Raw genomic sequence first — 24,261 nt, forward strand, 5'->3', positions numbered from 1 at the left:
CCGAACACACCACAGCTAGAGAGAGCAGTTAGCATGTGCAAAATCCTCCTTTAACCTTTTTAAACCAACCAACAACTTCAGTTGCCACAAACTACAGTCCTATTTTCTCTTTTATATAAAAAGTTATATTATAAATATTTTTACAGAATTGAATATGAAAGAATATAATTATATTAGTGAGTTTTGTATACACACAAGAATCTTCTTTACTTCCTATCATTTGATAAAGCCAACTTTCTGCAACTACTTATTGAAAGCATAAGTCAATTCCTTCAAAACATAGGTAGAATGTATATATTTACGGTACATTTTTGTTGCTATGTTGATATAAATTAAATTGTGAATATCTCTACAAACAAACAAACAAAAACAAACTCTGTGTAATAATATACACACTCTACAAAGGGCACATTTTGGATGTACAGAAAAAAAAATATTGTATTGTATTTTCTTAAATTGATTTGCTTATTTTAACATATCAAGATTATTTTAAAAAAATATTTAAATGTATGAAATATTTCACTGAATTTTAATTAAGTGAAATTACGGTTTGTTTGTTTGTTTTACACCTTAACAGATAATCTGCAATCTGTACTCAAAAGCAAAAAATATAATGGACTGAGTATCAAGAAAACTATATAATTGGATATTTATTATGTAAAAATAATCTTTTGGCTCACCATTGTTGTTTCAGCAATGGATCCAAAACTGTTAATAAAAATGTTGCATGTTACATTCACAGGTGGACCTGTAAAAAAAAACAATATATCAGTCATGTCAGGTGTAATATTAGCCAAGTAGGTCATATTAATCAACAGATACAGCTTTATTTAAGGTTTAATATTTAAAAGTTATGATTCTTGTAACTTACCTGATGCTTAAGATAAACAAAGAGTCAAAAAGAAGACTATTTACATAATGCAGTATGAAAAACACTACCCTTGCAAACATTATTTTCCAAGGTGACAGTCTTTGGTCAGCTGAGGTAGGATACCTTAATACCAGTGAGCTAAAATAAATTCCACTGAGAGGACAGTATCAAGGTCAGAGAAAATAATTCAATGTTCTAGTGACCCTCCTCACTGGACCTGAATACTTGCTCATACAAGCATTAATAAGATTAGACCATGAGTGGAACAGACTTTCAATGAAACCTGGGCTATGCTGTAAACAAGCAAGCCAATAATGTTTAGATGAGTCGTGACGTCCATGTCTATGATATAAGGTATGACTGCCAAGGTGCTCTCTTTTTTAGGGCATTAAAATAATTAAAAAATAGTCTTTGCCAGACAAACACAAGTCGTTCAATATAACTCATGTTTTCAGCAAAAGAAATGAAAGCAAAGATCGCATCTTCTTTCTGTATATATCACTCAGAGTGACACATCTCATAAATGCTGTCCACCTGTTCCAGATTTCTGATATAGTCACTCACAGGCCTGCTGAACAGCCGAACAGAAAAAAAATCCAACTTTCTATTTCTGCCCAATGTCCAAAGCTCAAGTCAAGTCAAGTGTCTTTTTATTGTCACGAAACAATGTTCCTCCAGGACCATGGTGCTACATAAAAACAACACACTAACGACATGAGACGACACAGAACTAAATAAGACCTACACATTTCTATATAAAGTGCACGTTCAAATGTGTGCAAACAACACAAGACAGTACAGTACTACTAAAACAGGACAATGGCACAGTAAGTTATAGTGTAGCTCTGACCAGTACACAGTTCTAGTGTGGAAATGAATAGAGATAGCTATAGAGCATCTCAGGGTTCTGAATAAGGAGACTACTGGAAAGTAATCAGTATATCATATATCAGTTTCCAAGGGAGTACAGTTTTCATCTCTTTTAGGTGGTAAATTTTCCCTAAAAAAGAAAAATACATACCCAGAGGAAATTGCTACCGTATTATGTAACTTAATATTTTCTAATATATTAAATAAATGGGCATGGCATTAAAATTAATTGAAGCTCTGTTTTATAGCATACAAGAATTACTTTGATGTAAAACATTTGAATCAGTATCAACATGTTTTATGGCCAATTTCATATATGTGTGAGCTATGTGCATTGCAAGGCTTCTTACCCTCACGCAGTTTGCGCACTCCCTTCACCGGCTAATGTGCTGCTTAGAATAATTTGTCTTTTCTTGACATTCCTTGCCGTGTGTGACGCAGTGCTGCCGCCTATGCGGTTTATTCCCGACCTCCTCCAATGAGAAGAAGTGACTGTGCTCATTAACTGTAAGACCAGGGTGACTCATCGCCCAGAATGGTTTGTTTTACTACATTTTTGCCAAATGATCTGGGAAAACCTGCAAACACACACAGCAGCCATAAAAGGAAGATTTTTTTTGTCAGCCTCTGTGTCCCAGTGAATCGAAGCCTCATTTTGGTGGCATATCTCCACACCCCTTTTGCAGAATGACGGTAGTTAAGAGGCATCCCACGTTTCACTGCGCTTCCATATATTACAGGACCATAAACACAACACGCTTGCTCTTAAAGGGCAGTTTTACCCCTCCAAAAGGAGAACTGATCAGAGAAAGCTTGGTTTTGGAAGCTTCAGTGTTGTAGGCTATGAGCAATTGAGTTCCCCAAAAGCGCAAATGAAGAAAATCAGAAATTCATTATTCTGATTAATTCCTGCAGTAGATCACTTTTCCAGCTTCCTCCTGGGTAAATGCCTCCAGGGTGAATGCAGACAAATTACATACTTCCTCACAGATGCAAATATGGAGGAGAAATAAGTGTGTCTAGAGACCAATCACTATTTTATTAACCAACACTGCAACCTGGCAGCTGACTTGTTTATAGCTGTCCCTATACAGACCACACTGCGTCAGCCAACTCACAATACCAATGTTAGTACACAGTAAAGTTTTAAGAATGATATCAAACACCTAGCACCTATCTTTCCCCCTACCAAGTTATTTGAGGAAATATCATGCCTGGCCTGATGTGACCAAATGACAGCCCTCTAAAAGCAAAGCAAACAAATTTATTACAATAAACTGGCGGCTCTTGGATAAGTGGATTGCCACTGAAGAAAATGCGCCACATAAATAAAGAAATCTTAATGATATTGCTTATGTTAAAAATACAGCTGCTCTCAGCAGAATCACAATGCCCATGGCACATTAAATATTCATATCACCCAGGCTGTACCTAGAAGGTGTTGGCAAGGCAAGTTTTTATTGAACTAATAAACAGGATATTGCCCACATGCATAGACAAGTGGAGCACAACTCATTTTGCCTTCACTGAGGAAGAGGAGAAAGCAAAGTGCTCTCCAGATGCCTAGAACTCTATGCCGCTGTATGTCAATGCTGTGTTAAATGTCAAAGGCTCTGTTCTTCGTTTATAAGCACCTGAGTTGACTCAGCACACAGTGTGGTTTTTAATTTCAGACAGCTACTGAGATGTAGAAAAAAAGTCAAGCTGACTAAAAGAAAAGGTTCAAATTCAAGCTGCGAACAGCCCAGTTTTGCACAAAAAAGGGAAAGCAAATCATATAACCACATTTTCCTCTACATCAGAAAGCAAGGGATTTGATCTTAATGTGGGAAAATCCATACAGGGTATTTTTCAACAGACTCCCAAAGTATCATTCATGGTGAACAGCATTATATGTAGCTCCCTAGCATGAACTTGACAAAATCTTATAATGCCTTTCAATGAAATACAACTACTGCAGGATGTCCTAAATGTCCTATGTTGATCACTGCTGGTAGACACCTATCTTCAGCCATCCTGCCTGAAATGCTAAACCATTCGACTATTTCTGCATCCTGTTTATACCACAACAGAATCCAGATAAGAAGGAGATTAGGACACAGCCTGACCATCCATCATTGTACATTTCATTCAGCTAGAGGCAACCCCCACCATTAGAAAGATTGCATTAAAATTCATAAAAGCAGTGTTGCTGTGGGCCAGGCTGAGCGAACAGTCTGAGCGTGCAACGTCACACTCCTGAAAGTAATGACAGGTTGCTAAATCACCAGAGTCCCTTTGCTGCCCCTGAGGCCAGCACTGACTGACATGGGGACATGACAGCCTTGTGCATGGAGAGGGACATAAATCAATAGGAGGGCCATGGCATGCAGTTCGGGATAAAGAAAAAATTGACTGCAGTGTGATTATACTGGCTTATGAGCCTAGTTTTTCCCCCCAGATCAGATGAAGGATTGGACAATGTGGTCAACAGTGTAGTGAAGGTGTTTACTCTGAGACTTTATTCATGATTATAACAGTGGATAAACATACTCTGTTGATCTATAGCTGCTGTGTAAAACATAGATGGAAAAAAATACAGTTTTATGATGGCTTTACAAAAGATCAGCTCTTCTCCATTTGAGACTGACGCAGCACAATTCTTATAGTAGTCTATTTCTGTGTTGTATTTCTAAGAGTAAAAATATTCAAGTAAAACAAACTTCATTAATTAATTAATACCTTGCTGAGTCCACAAGTAGACATTACATATAGGCCTAAATGTGGCTTAAAAATAAAAGTCACAATTATATTTTCAAATTCAGGAGACATGCAGAGGTTATAAAATTGATAATCACATGAACAGGAAACATTTTAAACTGGCTGATAACTACCATGACTGTATCAGTCTTACAGCCTAGCAGAAGCTTTGCACTATGCTGTGTTATAGTATACCTCATGATCTTAGGGGATTACTGCAGAAGAACTTCTCTTACCACAAGATTGTTAAAAAGTACAAGTTTCAAGTACCTCCAAAATCCAAAGAAATTAATAAATCTTTTTTTTTTTTAAATAAAATAAAATAAAAATCACTCAGTGTGATTCTCTCGGGGCTTAAAGAACTCTTAAAAAAAACAGTTATGGTTCACAGAAAAAAGATGTCTATCTCCTAAAACAGAAAATGTCCCCCCGCAGGACAATCTGATTAAAACTCAGAATGATTCACCCTGAAGCAATCAGTGTAACTCTTTGAGACATATAGCTTCTCTTAATGTTTCACTGTCATGATATCCCCATGTATAATTTATCCTAATTATCAAGTGATAAATGGTGCATCACAATCAAAATGAAAATGCCATGATGCGTTAAGGTATTTGACTTTGATGTAATGTATGCAGCAACGTGACGCGCACTGCATTGACATTAAAATGAACAAAGTATAAGACATTGGAAACAAGGGATCAGTAAAGGAAACAACAGGCATATAAGCAGAACTTACTAATTTTATTACAAATATCGTATTGCTATAATAAAAGAGAAGATCCATTTTAGATATCAAAATCAACTTTGTTTTACATTCTTTTGGATAGCCCCCACTAGCAAGGGGAGTGTATCTATGTTCCCAGGGTCCTATGTTCCCCATATTTATATTGGACATAATGAACACATGAAAATGGGTCCTATGTTGCCCAGCATTATATAGCACATAATAGGAACCTGAAAAACATGTTCCCAGCTCTGTTTTTGCTTAATAGGTCATGGGTTATTGTGGGAACTCGTCAAAGAGGTTTTCTGTTCCCCGGACCCCAGTCCAATTATGAACGAACTCGGAATTGTCGTGCACTCGGGTAAATCTGTACTCAAATTTCACATGGACTCAGACATTTTGGACTCTGAAATTTTTCAGAGTACAGTCGAGTCCGCATCATGTGTGACTTGAAAGAAAAATAAAAAATAAATAACAGCATAAAATTAAGATAACAAGAAATTAGTGAATGTCTCCCTGCCTGACCAGGGGGCTTTCTGTGCGCGCACACTTGAAGCACACACACAGAAAACTGCCTCATCGTGCATGTACCTAATTGAGTTCTCTTTAGCGGCTTATTATGCTTGGACGGTCAAATAAATACACATGCATCATGTCAAAATGCAAGTATGGCCGAGTATTCATGCAAACACAGTCGGTTATGTCTTAAGTGAATATAAGCAGTTGGGAAAAATATCTGAGGTGTGTCAATACAATATATCGGATCTGTGCATTAGGTTTTAAAGTGGCAGCAGTCTAATAAACCGGCAGCTGTCTGTGTCATTAATGTTAAATCAAACAACAGAAGACAAAGAGAAAATCACTCATTCACTCATTTGACTGAATAACTTCAGTAAATTTAATAAGAATCACTGTATATGTCATACAGTGAAGTCTATTTTATTTGACATTTAATTGTTTTATTCAATTTCATAGTATTTCTTACTTGAAAACTACTGATAGACCTACCGGAAAAAACATATCGTTATCGTGAAATAAGATTATTATCCTTTGGTGATTCCTGTCTTGAATCTCACGTGAAATGTGAAATGAAACCCTAATGACAGCGATTTTTTTTGCTATTTAGGAATTAAAATGAAAAAAGTTACAAGAACAGAGCTGTATTCAGAAATGAGTTTGTTGTCATTCATAGACAAATAAAAACAGTAATAAAGTATGAAGCTTGTTGTTATAACATGCTGCTAAATGTAAATCTACTCTGTACTCTTTCTCTCAGCCTATATAACTGTGGGGGAGAGGCATCAAATAATTGAAATGTCAACTTGAACTGGAGGACACAATATAGTGTGATACAATAACAAAACAGGATCATTTGTATGTACTCGACAAAGGTGGACCCAACACTAGTAAATGTATTAGCCAGAAGCTAAAACAGTACTTACTGAGGTAAAACTGTTTATCCAGAAGTCAGTCAGAATGCAGCACTTAAGCTAGTTTGCTAAATTCTAACAGTAACATATCTTGGAATTCATTGAGCAGTGACAGTATTTCCCCACTGAATTTTATATAAAATAAATTATTAATTATAAATACTCAGGCATTTCTAAAATATTATATTTTACATATTTTATCTAGAGTCAGACAATTCAGACTAAACTAGCAGAATGCATACTTTATCTGTGCAACGCAATGCACAGTCGTGACCATAGTCACATCCATTGAGATGTTGATAGGACTGGCAAAAAAGGTATTGCATCTTAATTACATCTGCTATTTAAATTTTACACATCAAGATATTTTAATTTCTGTAACCACCCAAAAACAGTGCTTTTCAAATCAGTGTAGAAATGTCAAATTAATGATAAATACATATGCTAATATATATTTCCAGGAGCATTTGTAAAAGTTGCTTCTATAAGGACTGGGGTAATCTTTAGTGGGGTAAATTATAATTAAAAAACTGCATGGTGTATGAAGAATAATGCCCACCAAGGCAATTTGTGGATGCTGATGCAATGACAATCCATTTGATACTACTGGTGCACTGAAACATATCCCCGAGGTTGTGAATTACTCAATACCAAACTGTTGTGTTTGGGAACGAGCCATGTATACAACATCCTGAACAGCTCTTGATAAAGCTAAATAAAAGGAGTGTAATAAGGATTCGATGCCAGTGCTGAGCCAACAGGTCTAAGACTGCAGTCAGTGCTAAATCTGCTCCTTTATTATCCACACACACACACACACACACACACCCACACACACACACACACACACACGCACACACACACACACACTCTCACATACACGGCACAGACACTTACTACAATCCAGCTTTATGTCAATATATAATTTGCATTGGAATTAAATTTAGATATGTTATAATGAAAATATTGTGATTTTATAAAATTATTTCTATAAAAAAAATCACTGGTGCAGGAATAACTCTTAAGATGAGAGTAAACAACATTCAACAATACTAGTTATAAAGCCCAAACTAGCCAACTCTATACAGCACCAAGAGCTTCAGGGTGCGTCAAGAGCAAACACCAAAATGCTATTATCCACAGAGAGGCAAGATTTAATAGCAAACTGATTTGATATATAAATCATTAGTGCTCTGCTCAGGATACTTTCAGCTCACACACAAGACAAAAAATGTGCACTGACACTGAAGAAAGAAAAATGTCTGGATCAACATAAATATATACAGATTCTCAGCCGTAAAACAAATAAATGTGTGGTCCTGAAACACACAAGCACACATCTCCATCTACTGTTACAGACCACTGTATGCCAGAAACCTCACACAGTCTAGCTACTGCTTTATATAATGTTAGAACGACGTCACTCCAGTTTGATTACGTTACTACTAAGCTTGATTAGTCCTGGATAAAGAAAAAGGAAGTACCTTTCTTGTGAGTACCATCCGATTTGGGGCCATGTGGGTCTAATGAAAAAAAGATCAGGATTAAACATATAATATTCTAACATCAATAATGTTATGCCGTTATTTTCTCTGCAAAAACAACAACAGAACAGAGAAAAGGAAACATAAGAAGCATGGCCCAATCCTTCAGCTAGTTTACTTTACCATACACTTGTGCTTTGACGTGTATGGCAGGGAAGACTAGGGCCAGCATATCAAAGGCAAGAGCAGGTAGGATGCACTTATCTGTCCAGAAATCAGCGGGCAAGGAGAAGAGGTGATGCAGAGAAATGAAAAGGGGGTTTGGGAGTGTGCAATGCAGATCTCATTACAGGAGGCAAAGGTGGGTTAGCAAAATGCACTAAGAGATGCAAGTACATTATAGAGAAGGGAAAATGCAAAGACTACATGTCAAACTGGCCTCACTGAGCTTTGTGGGTAGCTTTTTCATTTTTCTTGGCTGGTAAATTGCAAAAAGCCAATTTTTAAAAATTCTTTCCTTAAGGCTCCTTTACTCCCCTTTGTTGGTATATAATCCCATCAGATAGCAGAACTGTGTCAGACAAAGAAAAATTACTCAAAGATAAAGTACAGAAAGCATTCATGGTGAATGCTCTATACATTCTGTAGCCTTCATTCCTTCATCAGAGCATGTGATCTATCAGATTAAGGCATTTTCCCTTACAAATTTCAAGCAGACACCAGTAGAGGTTAAAGCTCAACCATTAGTTAGTTTGAAAAACAAATGTATCTTGAATCCAAAAATCTTTCCAAATTCCCAGTAACACATCTGGCTGTTACAAACTTGCTGAATTATGATATTTTCAGAATTACCATGTCTGCAGAGTAGTAACACAAAATGGATATATTGTAACCTTGGTTGTCACATGGATTGATAAGTGCAGAACTGTTAATTTCTTGTTAAAAGTAAATGACACCAATGACTCTAAAATACTAAAATAATAATATCAGACAAAGGTTTTAAAAAACACGAACTATGAAGAGACTTCTTTTCCAAATTGTTGAACAAAAGCAATTATGTTGGATATTATAGGAAAATAGAATAGGCAATTTCTGTGCACACACACACAAACACACTTATATATATATATATATATATATATATATATATATATATATATATATATATATATATATATATATATATATATTCATGCAGTATGCACGTGTCTATACTCCAGAAAATCTCATACATCTGTCATGAAAGGCAAATTTATCATTATCTGCCTGGTGAGGAATGGAAATCTGCCTGCAGGAAAAATTCTTGTTGACTGCAGTAATCCGTCTGTGTAACTTGCAAGGGAACTCAGTCGTAAAATGAACTGCAATTACTTGGCATAAACATGAACTGCTGCAGACAGCTGACTTAAGCTCTGTAATGGGAGGCATTTTTCCTTCTATCATGCTACCTGACCAGCAATCCCCTGTGTCAACATAATCCTGAAGATTCAAAGGGGCTTATCCTTTGTGAGGAGGATCTGTATGAACTATTCGAGCCTCAATACCTCTGACCCAGCTTTGACTGTGCTTTGTAAATGCTACATATTATAGTCTTTGACTATCTGCAAAAGAGCTAAGTCCCTTTATGAATGTCAGCCAACAGTATAAAGAGATGCTGTCTAAAACATATTAAAAGAGGCAGTGCATGGGAACCATAGAGAAATCATAACTAAAAATGAAAGAACAACCATGGTGTTAGCTACGCTGTTAAGGTGTTTGTTTTCCTTTAATTTGTCAGTAAAATGTGTGATTCAATCAGAATTTAACCAAACACTTTTTTCACTTTCATGTTTAAAAGCTTTCGTATTTTTCCCCAGATTTACACTACTTGTATCAGTCAAATAGTGTACATCCATTGCCTACTATCTTATCAGCATTGGTTCGAGCAGTACTGTGAACTTATGGAGCTTGTAAGATAACAAAAGTATTTGAATATGAATTTGGGATATTTGAATTACGTACATGCCACATGAAATAAATTTTTTTTTTCTTTTATTATTTTTTCCCCCATGTTAGAAAAATTCTGAACCCTAAACACAAATCCTAAAAATGTAACAATACAAATCGTGTTTAAATTACGTCAAAGGTAAGTCATTCTGGAATCCCAGAGAAAAGTAGACACCTTCAGAGTGGTCATACGTCTGTGACTGGGTAACTGCTGAGTTTGATGACTCTGAAAGCATCTATTTTCACCCCCGAGAAACCTTTGACCTAATTTACACAACATTTTTAAAATTATTTTTGAGATTATAATTTCAGGGATTTATATTTAGGGCTCTGAATTTTTTAAATCTGAAATTTTAGGGTTCTATTTTTTTTTTTTTTTATCTGAAATGTTACCCCTAGCAATTTCAAAACAAAGGGAAAAAACATCAATTCAAAATGTAAATGTATTAAAGACAAAGAAAAATAATTTTATTTAATGTGACGTGTATATAATTCTAATGTATGAAATTCATATTCAAATACTTTTTTCATCTTTAAAGCTCCATATGAGCTCAACTCAAAAATTGGTACCACAGCACCACTCCACCACACACTAGCATAACTACACCTATGATTACATGTCTAAACTGCATTCATTACTACAACCATTCATAAACAAACTGGCAAGGTTCCATACTGGGTCCCAATCATGCAGCTTGAGTCAGCATAGTTGAATTGTAGCTGCCACGCACGCTGACTTCAAATATGAGCAACATCATTTACAGAATGAAATTCCCATGGTCGATGGTGTCTGCAGTCCTGAGAGAGTTGGAGCTTTTATAACAATTTAAAATGTGTATGAAATGTTAAAATCAAATCTACCCTGCTCACTTTGTACTGGATGACTGCTCTGTCACACTACATATTTACTTGCCTGCGTTGTCTATGCAGCTGTGCTCTGCCCTTTTCACGGCCCATGAGAAAACAACAATATTCCTACTTCTACCGTATGACAGCAAGTGCCGCATTGGAGATATGGTTTAAACTACTTTCTACTACTTTGATATGTTGGATAGATTACATCATTTGGCAGTGGGGAATCCACCAGAGAGACACCGTTAGCAGCATGATCCAATTTCTTTTTGGTTTTAGCTTGGTTCCAGCATTCTTACATTTGGAATGACAGATTCCCCCAGTGCACAATGTCCCACAGCATATCAGCTCACAGCATTATTTCGTTAGATTTTGTAAACAAATCAAAAACCACAGAAACAAGTCCTCTATTCCCGGTATGAATTCTACACTCCCTCTCATTATAGAAGCTCTCATCAATCAATTAAAGTCCAATTACTGAATGCAGATAGGACCTAAATCAAGCTCCAGCAGCAAATCATAAATCTTCTTTAGGTTAAGATATACATGAGGTGTAAATGCATAGAGATTATAAACAGTCATACAGGAATATCCAGAAAAGAACAAAATCAGATACTACTGTATGTACTGCAAATATACCAATAACACACGTTATATTTACAAATGTACACCTATGTATCCATTCAAATGTAAAATATCACAGTTCATATATACACTGGTCAATAGTCTAATGCATTGTGGTTGCATTTTTAAAAATCTGGATGGTCAGGACAGATGAATGAACAGCAACAGATCTAAAGCAAATCACAGTAGTGATATCTTTCTGGGCTTCGTTGCACCTCATTGTGCTTGACTCCACTGCTCCTCAAATCCACTGACAAGGTGAACAAGGAGACTGCGGTCACAGCTATACTCCACTCCAGTTGCCAAAAACTGCTAGTGATTACATCAAAGCCTGTTTGAAAGAGCCTCAGTGTCTCAAACTTTCCTGACTCCACAACCACAACAGAAGAAAGTGGCTTTTCAAACCAAAAACACAACTGAAGAATATCCTTGCTTAGGCGAATTGAAAGTTGCAAATAAATTTAAATGTCTACAATTGAAATCATTTGATTTGGTCATCCCGACAAGGTTTGTCCTAAATATGGCAGGATGACTATGACTCTCTAAATCTTTTTGATGGATTTTTCTACAGTGGGTCCCAGCCATCACCAGTATATAGTTTCTTCTCATGTTGGCACATTCATAGCTTCAGGCCATTCTCTATCATCAAATTAGCAGGAGTGGTGGTAGAGTGCTCCTTCACTGTAAGAGCTGGAAATAAATGTCTACTCAAGATAGACAGTGTGTGTTCAAAAGCAACCTCTGGCTGAGGACACCATCATGAGTTCGGTGTAATAGTTCCAACACTGAATGAATGTCATTACTGTGCTCTACAGCAGAGAAGCCAAAGGCAGGAATGTGAGCACTTCCGGCTCAATGTGCTCATACACTCCTGACTTGACAGCCATGACATCCCATTGACTTTCATAATGCGTGTTCATGTGACCATGGCTGCCTCCCGGCTCTTAGACAATAAAGTAAATTTCATTGTGTTGTAAGGTCACAGTGAAGGGCCGGGGCTTGATTATCATATTTTCTTATTTTTTTTAAATATTCTTTCCAATTGCAGTGGTCTTAAATTCATCATGAGGTTAAAATATACTCAATGTACTGTAAGATAACCATTCTCCAACTTTGTAGTGTGGCTTATTTTAGGCGAAAGATGTCATGCACCCAGTTTGAAGGGACACAGCTCTACCTTCAAATAGTCATACAGCTCCCTCTTGAATTTGCTCTCTGTTTGTAAAGTGTGTGTGCGCACTCAAATTGATCCTGCTCGCTCACAAATTTATTCTCAGGTTTATCTCTGCCCAAGTCATCAACCAATCAGAAGAGTTTAAATTGTTCATACCCACCAATAATCTCACTGATAAAGGAAAGCACAAGAGGCCAGCAATTGTTTTTTATATTATTTGCATAATTTTTTGTATGTTGGCAACCAAAATGTTCATATATATATATATATATATATATATATATATATATATATATATATATATATATATATATATATATACACACACGTATGGAATTTATTCAAAGTTCTGTAAATACATTCCTGGTTGAAAAATGTGATCTTAAACATATGCCTGCATAGGAAAATAAATCTGATAGAAACTCACATGTTCACATAAATTCATAGACATCTGGATGCAGGAACTTTATATCAGAGAGCAACAATTCTACTATTTTAGTACCTATTAAACTTGTTGTTTAAAAACAACAGCAAAAGACAGAAAATACTAAGCCCTAAATTATTCTCATTCTTAGCTAGTAAAGCTTAAGACAGCTTATGTAAACAAATTTTGGCAAGACTAAATAAAAAAATCTCATTCACCTAATTACTGTGGCAGACATTATTTTGCACAAACATGACATTAAAGTGGCAGAGTGTAATTACTATTACTATTATATTACTATAACAATTATCCCATGGATTAAAGATTTCTGCCACCATGATGGATTTCTGTCACAGTGATCTAATGTAAATCATTTTTGAGTTTGACATACATACAAAGGGTTTTGGGTTTATTGCAAATCAGATTTCACATAATGTCACATAATAAATAGCATATGTGGCATAGACGCAAATATTCACACTTTACTGTATGGGTTTTCTATTACTTTTTTTTCAGAGGTTATATTGTTTAACATTTGTTTTTCTTTTCTAATAGTGTGAATAACAGTGTGCTGCTGCTGTTCATTGATTCATTCATTTTTTAAATTATGTAAGATACAAATGCATTTAGTATTAAATATATATTTGTTCATGACCCACCCTTCCTTGGAGCTTGATCTGAAATTAGAATGCACCTATTTTTTTGTAAGAGAGCAAAATGAATTGGTTAAATTTTGTGCTCCTGACTTCAGGAAGGCAAAATAATGCCACAGTTCCTAGCAAACTAATAAAAGCGGATCCACAGAGTTTGCACAAGAAGAGCCTCACGCAGAATTACCCAGTATAGATGAGCGCAGGGGATGGTTTACAGCGCTCACTGGTTTTTGCTGCATCTTAGACAAAATGAATACATTCTTTGTTATCATTTTACAACTGATTTATTAGATAAAAATTGGCTTAAACTAAATTGAAATCAAATATAAATCTAAAACAGGAGCACAGCTTTAAATGTCAAAATGCATTTACCAAACAGCCTTCATTGTAGCAGAACGTTTCTGCATACAGCAAAAAAAACAAAACAGCAACCTTAGCTATGAGCAAGGTTAAGATGCACACCATCACAGAACCAGTGAGACCATTTCCTATCAAGCAGCTGAAAATAGAAGACAACAAACATTCTGAAATTCAGAACTTTTACCTACCAGTAGTAGTTCAACGGTTACAGGGAAAGGCACAATTAGCTAGTTCTATTTTTCTATGTCAATTCTAGGTTGTGATTTTCATTTTTGTTATCTACATTTCATATATATATATATATATATATATATATACAGACCAACTTTTAAATATGCAGCAATATTAAGGACACCTCTGACATGCATCTTTCAGTGCCTCTTGTTTGGGATTGAGATAATTTCTTATTACACATATCACACCAAACACTGAATCAAAAGGCAAATACTACCCCACACACACTGTTAGGACACTAACGTAAAGTTACCGGCTCCATACAGGAATGTAGCCAGCCTAGGAAAAACCCTTATAAGGAACAGCCTCTTAAAGTCTTAAACAAAGATTATCAAAGGGATCATTTCCAAAAATGAATAGAAATGAAAATCCAATTTCACATGCTAATTTTTGTCATGCTTCGCTGCACTGAAATATGGACATAGGTTTGCTGTTCCATTCACATGCAAATGCAATTTTTCAGTAAATCTTGGGGATTATAATTCAAACTTGACTAGGCACCACACACAAAAGGTTCGCCTAATTTTTTAAGCTGATTTTTTTCTGACACCTTATATTTTCTATAGGAAACCCAGTAAAGCTTGAGCATTTCAGCATATGGTGGAGACATTTTGGATCAATAGCACAATTGATCACTTGCTTCCGTAGCTTTTTCTTGACCAGTGATCAATGGTCAAAATGCACTTTACTTCAATATGCAATTTGGAACGAATCCCCAGCTCTAAAAGACACATGCCCAAGCATTTCCAGCTATTCAATCCAAGCCATTGCTTGGCTACATTCCTGTGTTTTTCGCCGGTGTGTCTATGGCTGCACCTACCTTTAAAATTAGGTCTGATTCTTGCGTCGTACCCAGATACTTTCCCCACAAGTTTGTCCAAGAATTCTGAAGGGGGCATAGGGGAGGCAGCTTTCCGTGCTGCAGCTTGCTGGGATGCTGCCAAGCTGAAAAATAAGACAGAGAAACAGAGGCAGGTGTGATATAAAATACTACACTTTTCCAACCTTTTTTATGTGTGCAGACAGGACTACAAAATGGACTAATTAAGATGGTATTTCGATTACACATTTTCAGAAATTGCAAAGAAGACTTCTGCAAATAAGGCATGTTCACAACCATATTTTACTCTACATTTTCCCTTTAAATATAATCAGAAACCAAACACATCTAACTGGTTCTGGCCAATTGTGATCACAAGCGTTCTATCTTCAATGCTGGTAAATGTTCCTCAGGTATACTTATCCTATTTTTTAAAAATCCTGCCAGATCCAAACTTACACTCTTCTTAATACTTTCATAGTAATTTCACTGTAGTATCTGAATAATTCATTATGCTTATTGTTAATAAATAGGCTTTAAGATTAATAATTCAATAATATGTTTAAAGGGTGTTAACTGACCAAAACACACATACCATTATTGAATTGTGATGCTGTGGTTTGTGAAAATCACATCCATATGTGCTTTTTGAACATTCCATTTCGCATTTAGTCCTTTCATATCACTAGTCTGAGACCAATAGTGAAAATGCTTCTATTTTGCATTCATTGCTAATTTAATACAACACATTACATTATTTACAACAACTTGAGTGAAAAGTAGAATCTTTGAAATATTTATATGAATTTCAGAGATTCTTAGTATTTGGTACGTCCCATTTTTGCTTTAATGACTGTGCACTTGAGCTGGCATGGATTTCAAAAGTTTGCACAAAACCTTATGATCCATTTTAGATCAAATCCATTGGAGTGTCGTCTGAACACACGCTTCAATAGAAGAGATTAATCATGAGGAAAATCTGACCTTTTGTACAAAGCAGTTAACATGGTCAACATCACAAATTTGCATTTATTTCAATAGGGACCTAGAAATAGTGGAGAATCTTGAATATTAAAGATGTTGAGCATTTACTTTCTTTATTTTAAACATTTCAAAATTCTTAAAACCTTAAAACCAAGTTCATACAAGTAATGTATGAAGTATTACATTTTTTTTTTTTGCAATTTTTATTGACATTAATCATTTACTTGTTTTTAATTTGGAATAGAATATTTATTGTTGTATTGTAGCCAAATAATTTTAACAATGCATTAATAGAAGTGATACTATATACAAACTATAGAAAATCAATTTTAGCAGTATACACTACTATGCACTGTTACAGTCTGCTATCTAGACAATGCACTCTCACTTTTGTCACTTTCTAAGATACACAGCTGAAATAGAAAGACATATAAGACATTGCAATTGGCTGTGGCATTATGATTCCATATAGTGATGACCTGACAATATAGCTGTAACTGGATAATGATGAAAAGTGGCAATTGTAAATATTCTGTTTTAAATGTGCAAAAGCTTAAGAATTAAATCAATTATGTGCCTGCAGAGTTTGTCATCTATTCAGACTAAAGGTCATTATTCCTGTTTACACACCTGCTGGTTTAGAACAGACTTTCTCCCTAGTCAATGTTCATGTTCACGGCCACTGCATTGATGATTAACACATTCACACACACACACACACCCCCCTCCCCACACACACACACACACAGAGCAAAATAATCAATAAATGAATTTACTCTAAGGAGCAATTTACTGATCACAGAATCAATGTTCGACAAAAAGAGATCAATAATCATTACGTAGCTCAGACTATACCGATAACACTCATGTCCTTGAAACATCTACTTGCTTTGTCCAGCTTTTCTTTAATTTCTGTTTAATTTGTGGTTGACACTCCCCCATTCAAAGTTAACTAACCAGCAGTCAGCCTCATCCTGCTTCACACATCATTAAGCTTTTAGCTCATTAACATTTAACACTGCGGTCTTCTTGAGTGACCGTTCAGGCACATTTCTAGCTTTTACACAGGGTTGTACAGTATGCATATTAGAAAAATCGCATCTAATTTACATTTTAAAAAAAGCTACATGACTGTATTTACTGTATATTGTGCAATATGATCCTTCTTTTGGATAAATAAGACTGAAATAAGCAGAATTTCATTTGACTTTAAACAGTCTCCAAATTTATTAACATGATCACAGCAATCGAATAATTTACTAAATAATTTACAGGCCTTAAAATAAATTAAAGTATACATCATAATAACTATAAGATATTTTAACAGTGGTGTAATAATTTGGTTATAAAAAGAAATGAATAGAGTAGTCTACACATTATTACAAAACAGCTATATAAAATGAGTCAAAAGGATGGCATAGAAGTGTCTTAGAATTCCATGCAAAGAGGCAAATTTTTCTTGTGTAGGTGGCTGTAATCTGATGACTTGCTTATTCAGCTGAGTAACATTTAAGAATATAAATGGCACATTACAAGTCTTCCTGGTATGTAGACACAATGTATTCAGCATTAGTAATACAGACAAAATCTGTCTCTTTTGTCCTGAAGATATGGTCTTGCAGTGAAACCCCAACAAGATTTGTCATGGTTTGCCTGATTGTTGTGTTGTGTCCTATTCACAGATTTATACCTATTATAACCTACCCCCTACCATGAGTCCATTCTGTTGATGAAATCTTTTTGACAGTGTGAAATCTGTGGACCCTCTCTCTTTTCAAGTTATCTATTTTGATTTTCTGCTATCCACTCCATTCGAGATTAAGAGTGTGTGTACCCTGGTTAGTGTGACTCATTTTTAGCATACTAATAAACCATGTCTAATGATTAAAGATTGTAAAGATCAGAGTAGCACTGTTCTAATTAATTTGGATCAATGCTGGCTGAGGCACTTGTGAGGTCTTTATGCTACTGCTGATGCAGCACCAAAAAAATGCCTGAGCCCTCTTTCCAGAAAAACAATATGCAAACATCTCAGACACTTGCACGCTTTAATGCAGAGCTCTTATCAGTAGCGTTAAATGTTCTTACAGCCTTTAAAGAATGAATTTCGAATTGATTCATTCTGTGCATTTTGTAATACTTGAAAAAAATCAAGCCACATTCAGTTCCAATATTGCACTTCCTTTAGACATTTCCTGCTCAAGCCAGTGACCAAAAAGACCAGCATAGATCTTAACAAACTCTAGATTAAAATAAAGTACCTGCGCTTTTCTGATTTTAGCTGGCTTCTTTTACATTTGCCACATTCACACAGCTGTACAATGGCAAATGAATCCTAAATCCTAAAATTAAATTGAGTTATTGCTGACTGGAGTGCACTGCACTGCTGATTCACCTTTTTTCATGATTGAGAGTGATAGTTTGTTGATAATTCATTTGAAGTGCAATCAGTCTTGGGCAGTGGAAATCAATAATGTATTGTAATGCATGTGAACTTGTCCAAAAACCAATACTAACAGGAATAAGATAGAACTCCCCAAAGTATTTTGTTCTGATCAAAAGATTTTGATTTAACTCGAACTGCAGCAGTAAAAAGGAGATAAAAACAAAACAAAACAGAAACCGATTACTGGGCCACCGCGACCCACTGTGCTTGAATAATTACCACAGGGTCTCATGTGATCGAGCCACACATAATGAATCACATTCTTATTATAAACAACGCTGTTTACACGCAACAGCGCAATTTTTTTAATTGCTTCCTACTATCAGAAATGAGATTCCTACTTTCTACTGCTAACCTGCCTGTGCACTACTATTTTCAAGGCTGGCTCAAGGTCACTTTGGGGTTTTCGTACAATCAGCATAAAGCAAAATTCAGTTTGCATATGGTTCAACAGATTCATTTAGAAATTAATTTGGCATCTACCTGTTCCGGTCTAGAGGACTCCAATAATCCATGACCATTCTTATATTCAGTGATAAGGCACATATTATAAAGAAACAAGGAACATACTGTAACCTCATCTCCAGCAAGCTCACCAAGATCCATTCATAGCAGGGTTCTTCAGGAGGTGTATTCTCATATCATGTGTGCTGAAAATAACATATCTTTCATATACATTAATGTGTACTGATTCATTCATCACAAGCAGCTGCTTTATTATGGACAGGGTTGCGTTGGATCCAGAACACTGGGCACAAGGCAGGAATACACCAAGGATAAGCCCATTACCTCACAGGGCACCAAGCACACACATTCACACATAGGGGCAATTAGAGCAGCCAATCCACTTACCACCATGATTTTGGGCCATGCTGCCCAGCAACTGTTTATATGGATAAAATTTGGAAAGGGTTTGGTAATGAATTTTCAAAATTTGGAAAGGGCTTGGAAATTAATTAGTGAAATAAGAATGACATGCAATAATATCATGTAGGTTATGGGTCGTGTTTTACTATTATTCATGCATCAGTCCCTCCACTAGACCTCACTCCTATTATAACTCAAGCACAGATAATGTGAAAACAAACATGGACCAGAGTTAGCAGATGCAATTACTAAAAAAATGTTGTTTGTGTGCAATTTGCATTCATCAGTGGTACTGGCACTGACATGATAATCAATGTGTAGCAATAAGTCTGTATGTTGAATGAGATCTGTGGTCAGCCTGAGACTGGAAAAGAGATATCAATTAAGAGAATTTGCAAAGTTCAGCACCGAAAGCTGATGCTGCAATATCACAATTCATGCTCATAAATGAATGGCCCATGCAGAATACAAAATAATTGCTACAAGCTCCTATGCAACAGTAAACAGAACATTCAAGACATTTATGTGCATGTAAGTGCCTTCATGTTTTTATGTTTATCTTCAATGTACAGTAAATGAATGAGAAACAGAATATAGATATTTCTCTTGTGAGTAAAGATAACTAGCATTTTGCTCAATTACGCATTTACACATCTTTCTCATATTAGCTGATAAAACTGAACAGAATTCAATATCATGGAGCAAATGAAACTTTGAATCAGCAAGCTTCCTATTAAGAAAGATGGACACATATATGACCAATATAGGTAATGTCCTAAAATTCATATTAGGGTCTGAACACCACAGCTCCAGCACTGCCTCTTTTGATACTGTATGGGTGCTGACCAGCCAGGTTTTTAGTCTTATCCATTCAGTGCAAAGAAAAAACAAACAAGCAAAAAAAGGTACAGCTGTTAATACAATACTAAACAAAGTGTTTCAAATTGCATATGAATCTTGGACACAAATATTAGATTGTCATGGTTGCACAAGGGCCTCACTAGAGTGGATTATCCTCCTCCTCAGAAGAATAAGAAATAATTGTGGGGAAAATTAGTAATAATAATTTCTATATTTATATTACACCTTTAAAACAATAAATGCATAATGTGAATATGTAATACATATTAATTGTTTGTCTGTTTTTGATTCTGAATCCTTCACAATGCTTTAGTGAAAAGCCAATGGTTAATGGTAATGGCGCTTAGTGGACGCTACTGGTCGCTGTTACGCTGTTCGTCCTGCTAAACTGGAACCGCATGCAGCTTTCCTGGCTTCTTCCACCTGCCTCAACAGGGGAGGCATTAGCCTGTGAGCAATTATACCCACTTTCAAATGCCTTTACACACAAACAAAGCATGTCAGGTACCCTGAGTACTAACATGAGCTACCACGAGACCTTCACCTGCCATGCTAAAATGTTTTCCTCCTGCCGAGAACGCCCATGTACTCTGTATATACAGATTAAGCGATGTCCAAAATGACTCCCTTAAGTAAATCGTTTCACATTTCAACAGTTGAAATTGCCTACTCACCTGAAAAACACTACGGTTTCCCACAAATAAATTCCGAGTGCGCTTAATCTACACATTGTGGCAGCTTTGAGGTCTTCCTTTGCACGATTTCTGAATTGCGCTGATGATTGATTGCTATTGTGTCTGCTCGCTGTTAGGGTACCAGATCCAAAGGTAAGGCAGGGGATGTTTTTAAGACCATAGAAACGAGGTGATCATGATCCTGACACCGGATGTCGGCTGGCACCCAGCGAGGCTTCAGTTCGCGTGTTCAGAAGCAGCTCTCCGGATCGGGGATGCGATCCAGTTCAATTCAGACGTTCACTCCGGGCAATCCATAACGGCGCGCCAAATATTCTCGCTCCGTCAATGCATCTGTGCTTCACACGTGCACGCCGAGTTGCAACGTCCGAATTTCAACTCTCAACCTCCTCAGCACGGCGCGATTCCAATAGAACTTATATGGAATAAATTAATACGTGAGTGTTTTTTTTTTTTTTTTTGTTAAATTTCTTCACGCATCCATTGACACGCGTTCCGGGATACAATGCGTCGCTTCGGAGCCGCGCGCGCTCGCAGGAACCCGGCCGGTGCGGACCGACGCGCTTTTACAGATTCTCTTATTTCCTGCGTGCTTGTTTCCCAAGGGCGAACCAGTACTGCTGCAGGAAGCCACTTCCATTGTCCGGTCCACTTAGGAGACACGACTCGTTTTCGATTTCATAGTTAAGCTGTTTTTTTGTTGTTGTTGTTGTTGTTGTTTTAATGATTAGTATTATTATTATCTTGTTTTTTCAAGGAATTTCAGTAATCAGTGCAACCCAGAATTGTAGGGGAAATAAAATTGCGTCGTTCAGAGAGTCTCCCATTACCAGTAAACCCGTGCAAACGCTGCTGTATTTCTTGCTGCAGTCATTTAGTAAACTCAAAAAGCAGCTCACCTTTGCGCGCACGCCCCCGCGCCGCTGCCATTGGTCCGAACAGAGACCCTGCCATTTCGATGCTTCCCTGCGCGCGCACATACGCGTGTGCGTATGTAAACGGGACTGCAGCAGGTTCACAAACACAATATGAGGTGTAATACTGTGACTTTTAGCTGAAAGATAGAACGTAGTCTACATGGTCATCTAATTAGCATTGCATATTTATTCTCCGTAAGTGAACACTATAATTCAGGTCAAATGACGTGTTGATGAAGGCTTAATTTACCGCTGTTTATACACCTGCTCAAAATCACCATCTCCAAACATAAAGGTGATAGGAAGGGAGTTTGCATCTATGTAATTTTCAGCTGTACATCAATGGTCACTATGACAGATGGGTTTAGCATAGTTAAACAGCTTAGCACTTTATATAAAGAAAGTGGAGAACACAGAAGTATTTTTTTCTTAATTGGCAAAATGGACCCAAAAACAACAATAACAACAACAAGAAGAACAACAGCAACAACCAGATAGATGGAATCTAGATAGTCTGGTGATCCATTACCCAGAGGACATGACCAGTGAAGCAGGAAAAAATACTGAAACAAGCTGCTCAGATATCACCCTGAGACACTCAGATCAGACTTTAAAAGGCAAGGTGAAAGAGCGGTAATGACAGACCATTACGCCGCCATACTTACATGGCAGTAAAACAAAGAACAATGTTATGCTAACATCATACTTGAAATGTAGTTGTTTATCCGACTTGCAAGGAGAGAGAGGCAGGGAGAAGGATAGCTGGGGTCAGAGAGAGACAGGGACACAGAGATAAACAGGGACAGAAAAAGTGAAAACTTACAATTTGGGTGGTTCGAGCATGGACTAGTATGCTGTACTAGTAGTAGTAGTAGTAGCCTACTAGTAGTTGTACTAGTAGTAGTAGTAGTAGCCTACTAGTAGTTGTACTAGTAATAGTAGTAGTAGCAGCTGTTGTTGCTGTAGTAGTAGTAGTTGTACTAGTAGTAGTAGTAGTAGTAGTAGTAGTTATTGCTGCTGTTGTTGTAGAGCATAGTAGCAGAGAATAATTGCAACACATTTTGGTAAAGCTATGCAACCCTAAATTTTGCTAGCTGGTATGATTTATGATTTCAATAGATCATTCATATTGCTTCTTTGCTCTTTTAGCAGTTTCTTAGTAACTTGATTGGCCACTTTTAGCAAGTTCATACTGTGAAATTTGATACATACAAGTTTACTTAAAATTAAAGTACAATGTGACATTACTGTAAAGAAATAATGTAGTAAGAAAACTGTAATATTAATTATATACAATAACTGTTGCCAAGAAATACTGTAAATGTATTTGTTCATTTTTTGCAGTGTACTTGTGCTGCCATGTTATATGTATTACTGTATATAACTTAAACCTATATCATATCCAATTACAAAGCAGGTAGACTAATTTTCTATCACAATTGGTCTTGTCAGATAAGTAAAAATGGCAATATCGATTTATTCATTTATTTAGTGTATTTTGCTTTTTTGTGCGATGTAAAATAGTATCAGCAGGAAATATTCAGCAGACTGATGCAACGAGAGAATTGCCCAATTTAAAACAAAAATTAAGCTTTTTTTTTATTAATAAATAATTGTCATTGATTGCAACAAATGAAGAACACCACAGGGGAGCCAAGCAATTTTGAATGTCAGCCACATAGGCTTTGCCTGCCTGCACTTTATGAGATAGTTTTATGTTTTCTCAGATGGTGTCTGTCTGGCCATGGGTTTTTATTAAACCTGAGTTTGCTGTTAGTCATATCAAGTAGTATATAAAAAAAAGGTGAGTTTGCAGAGCAGAAAGTGGTACTTTGGAAGACCCATATCAGGTAACCGAATGTATGTCTCTTTGATATAAAGCACACTGAAAGAGCAAGTGCCAGTGGGCATTAAAAATCACTTTTCACATGTGTAAATCTTGCAAAACAAGGACAAAAAACAGAGCCTAGCTCAATGAATTGTACCCTCAAACTGCAGTGCTAGTCAGTATTATTATTAATAATAATAATAACAACAGTAATAATTGTTATACTTATTATAATTATTATATTGTGTGTGTATATATACACATACATACATACATACATTCATACATACATACATATATATATATATATATATATATATATATATATATATATATATATATATAATAATTATGTATACATTTTATACACACACACACACACACACACACACACACACACACGTGTCTGACAAAG

At 36.1% G+C, this 24,261-nt stretch overlaps 1 protein-coding gene across 4 annotated transcripts in view; it reads right to left on the reverse strand.

Annotated features, from left to right (window-relative positions):
* Positions 1 to 22,034, reverse strand: part of glra1 (glycine receptor, alpha 1) — a 57,890-nt gene extending 35,856 nt beyond the window's left edge. For 2 of the 4 annotated variants that reach the window (XM_017474634.3, XM_053682149.1), the window contains exons 1-4: positions 21,081 to 22,031; positions 15,249 to 15,373; positions 8,122 to 8,160; positions 681 to 748 (exon numbers count right to left, since the gene is read on the reverse strand). In XM_017474634.3, the coding sequence (XP_017330123.1) occupies positions 681 to 748; positions 8,122 to 8,160; positions 15,249 to 15,373; positions 21,081 to 21,136 (288 nt within the window). In that variant the 5' untranslated portion in view covers positions 21,137 to 22,031. Of the gene's footprint in view, positions 1 to 680; positions 749 to 8,121; positions 8,161 to 15,248; positions 15,374 to 21,080 lie in introns of all 4 variants that reach the window. The other 2 variants (XM_047157204.2, XM_017474635.3) reach the window with 2 other exon arrangements.
* Between the last annotated feature and the right edge of the window lie 2,227 nt (positions 22,035 to 24,261).

Source organism: Ictalurus punctatus, chromosome 8 (assembly GCF_001660625.3).
Source record: "Ictalurus punctatus breed USDA103 chromosome 8, Coco_2.0, whole genome shotgun sequence".
Lineage (NCBI taxonomy): Eukaryota > Metazoa > Chordata > Actinopteri > Siluriformes > Ictaluridae > Ictalurus > Ictalurus punctatus.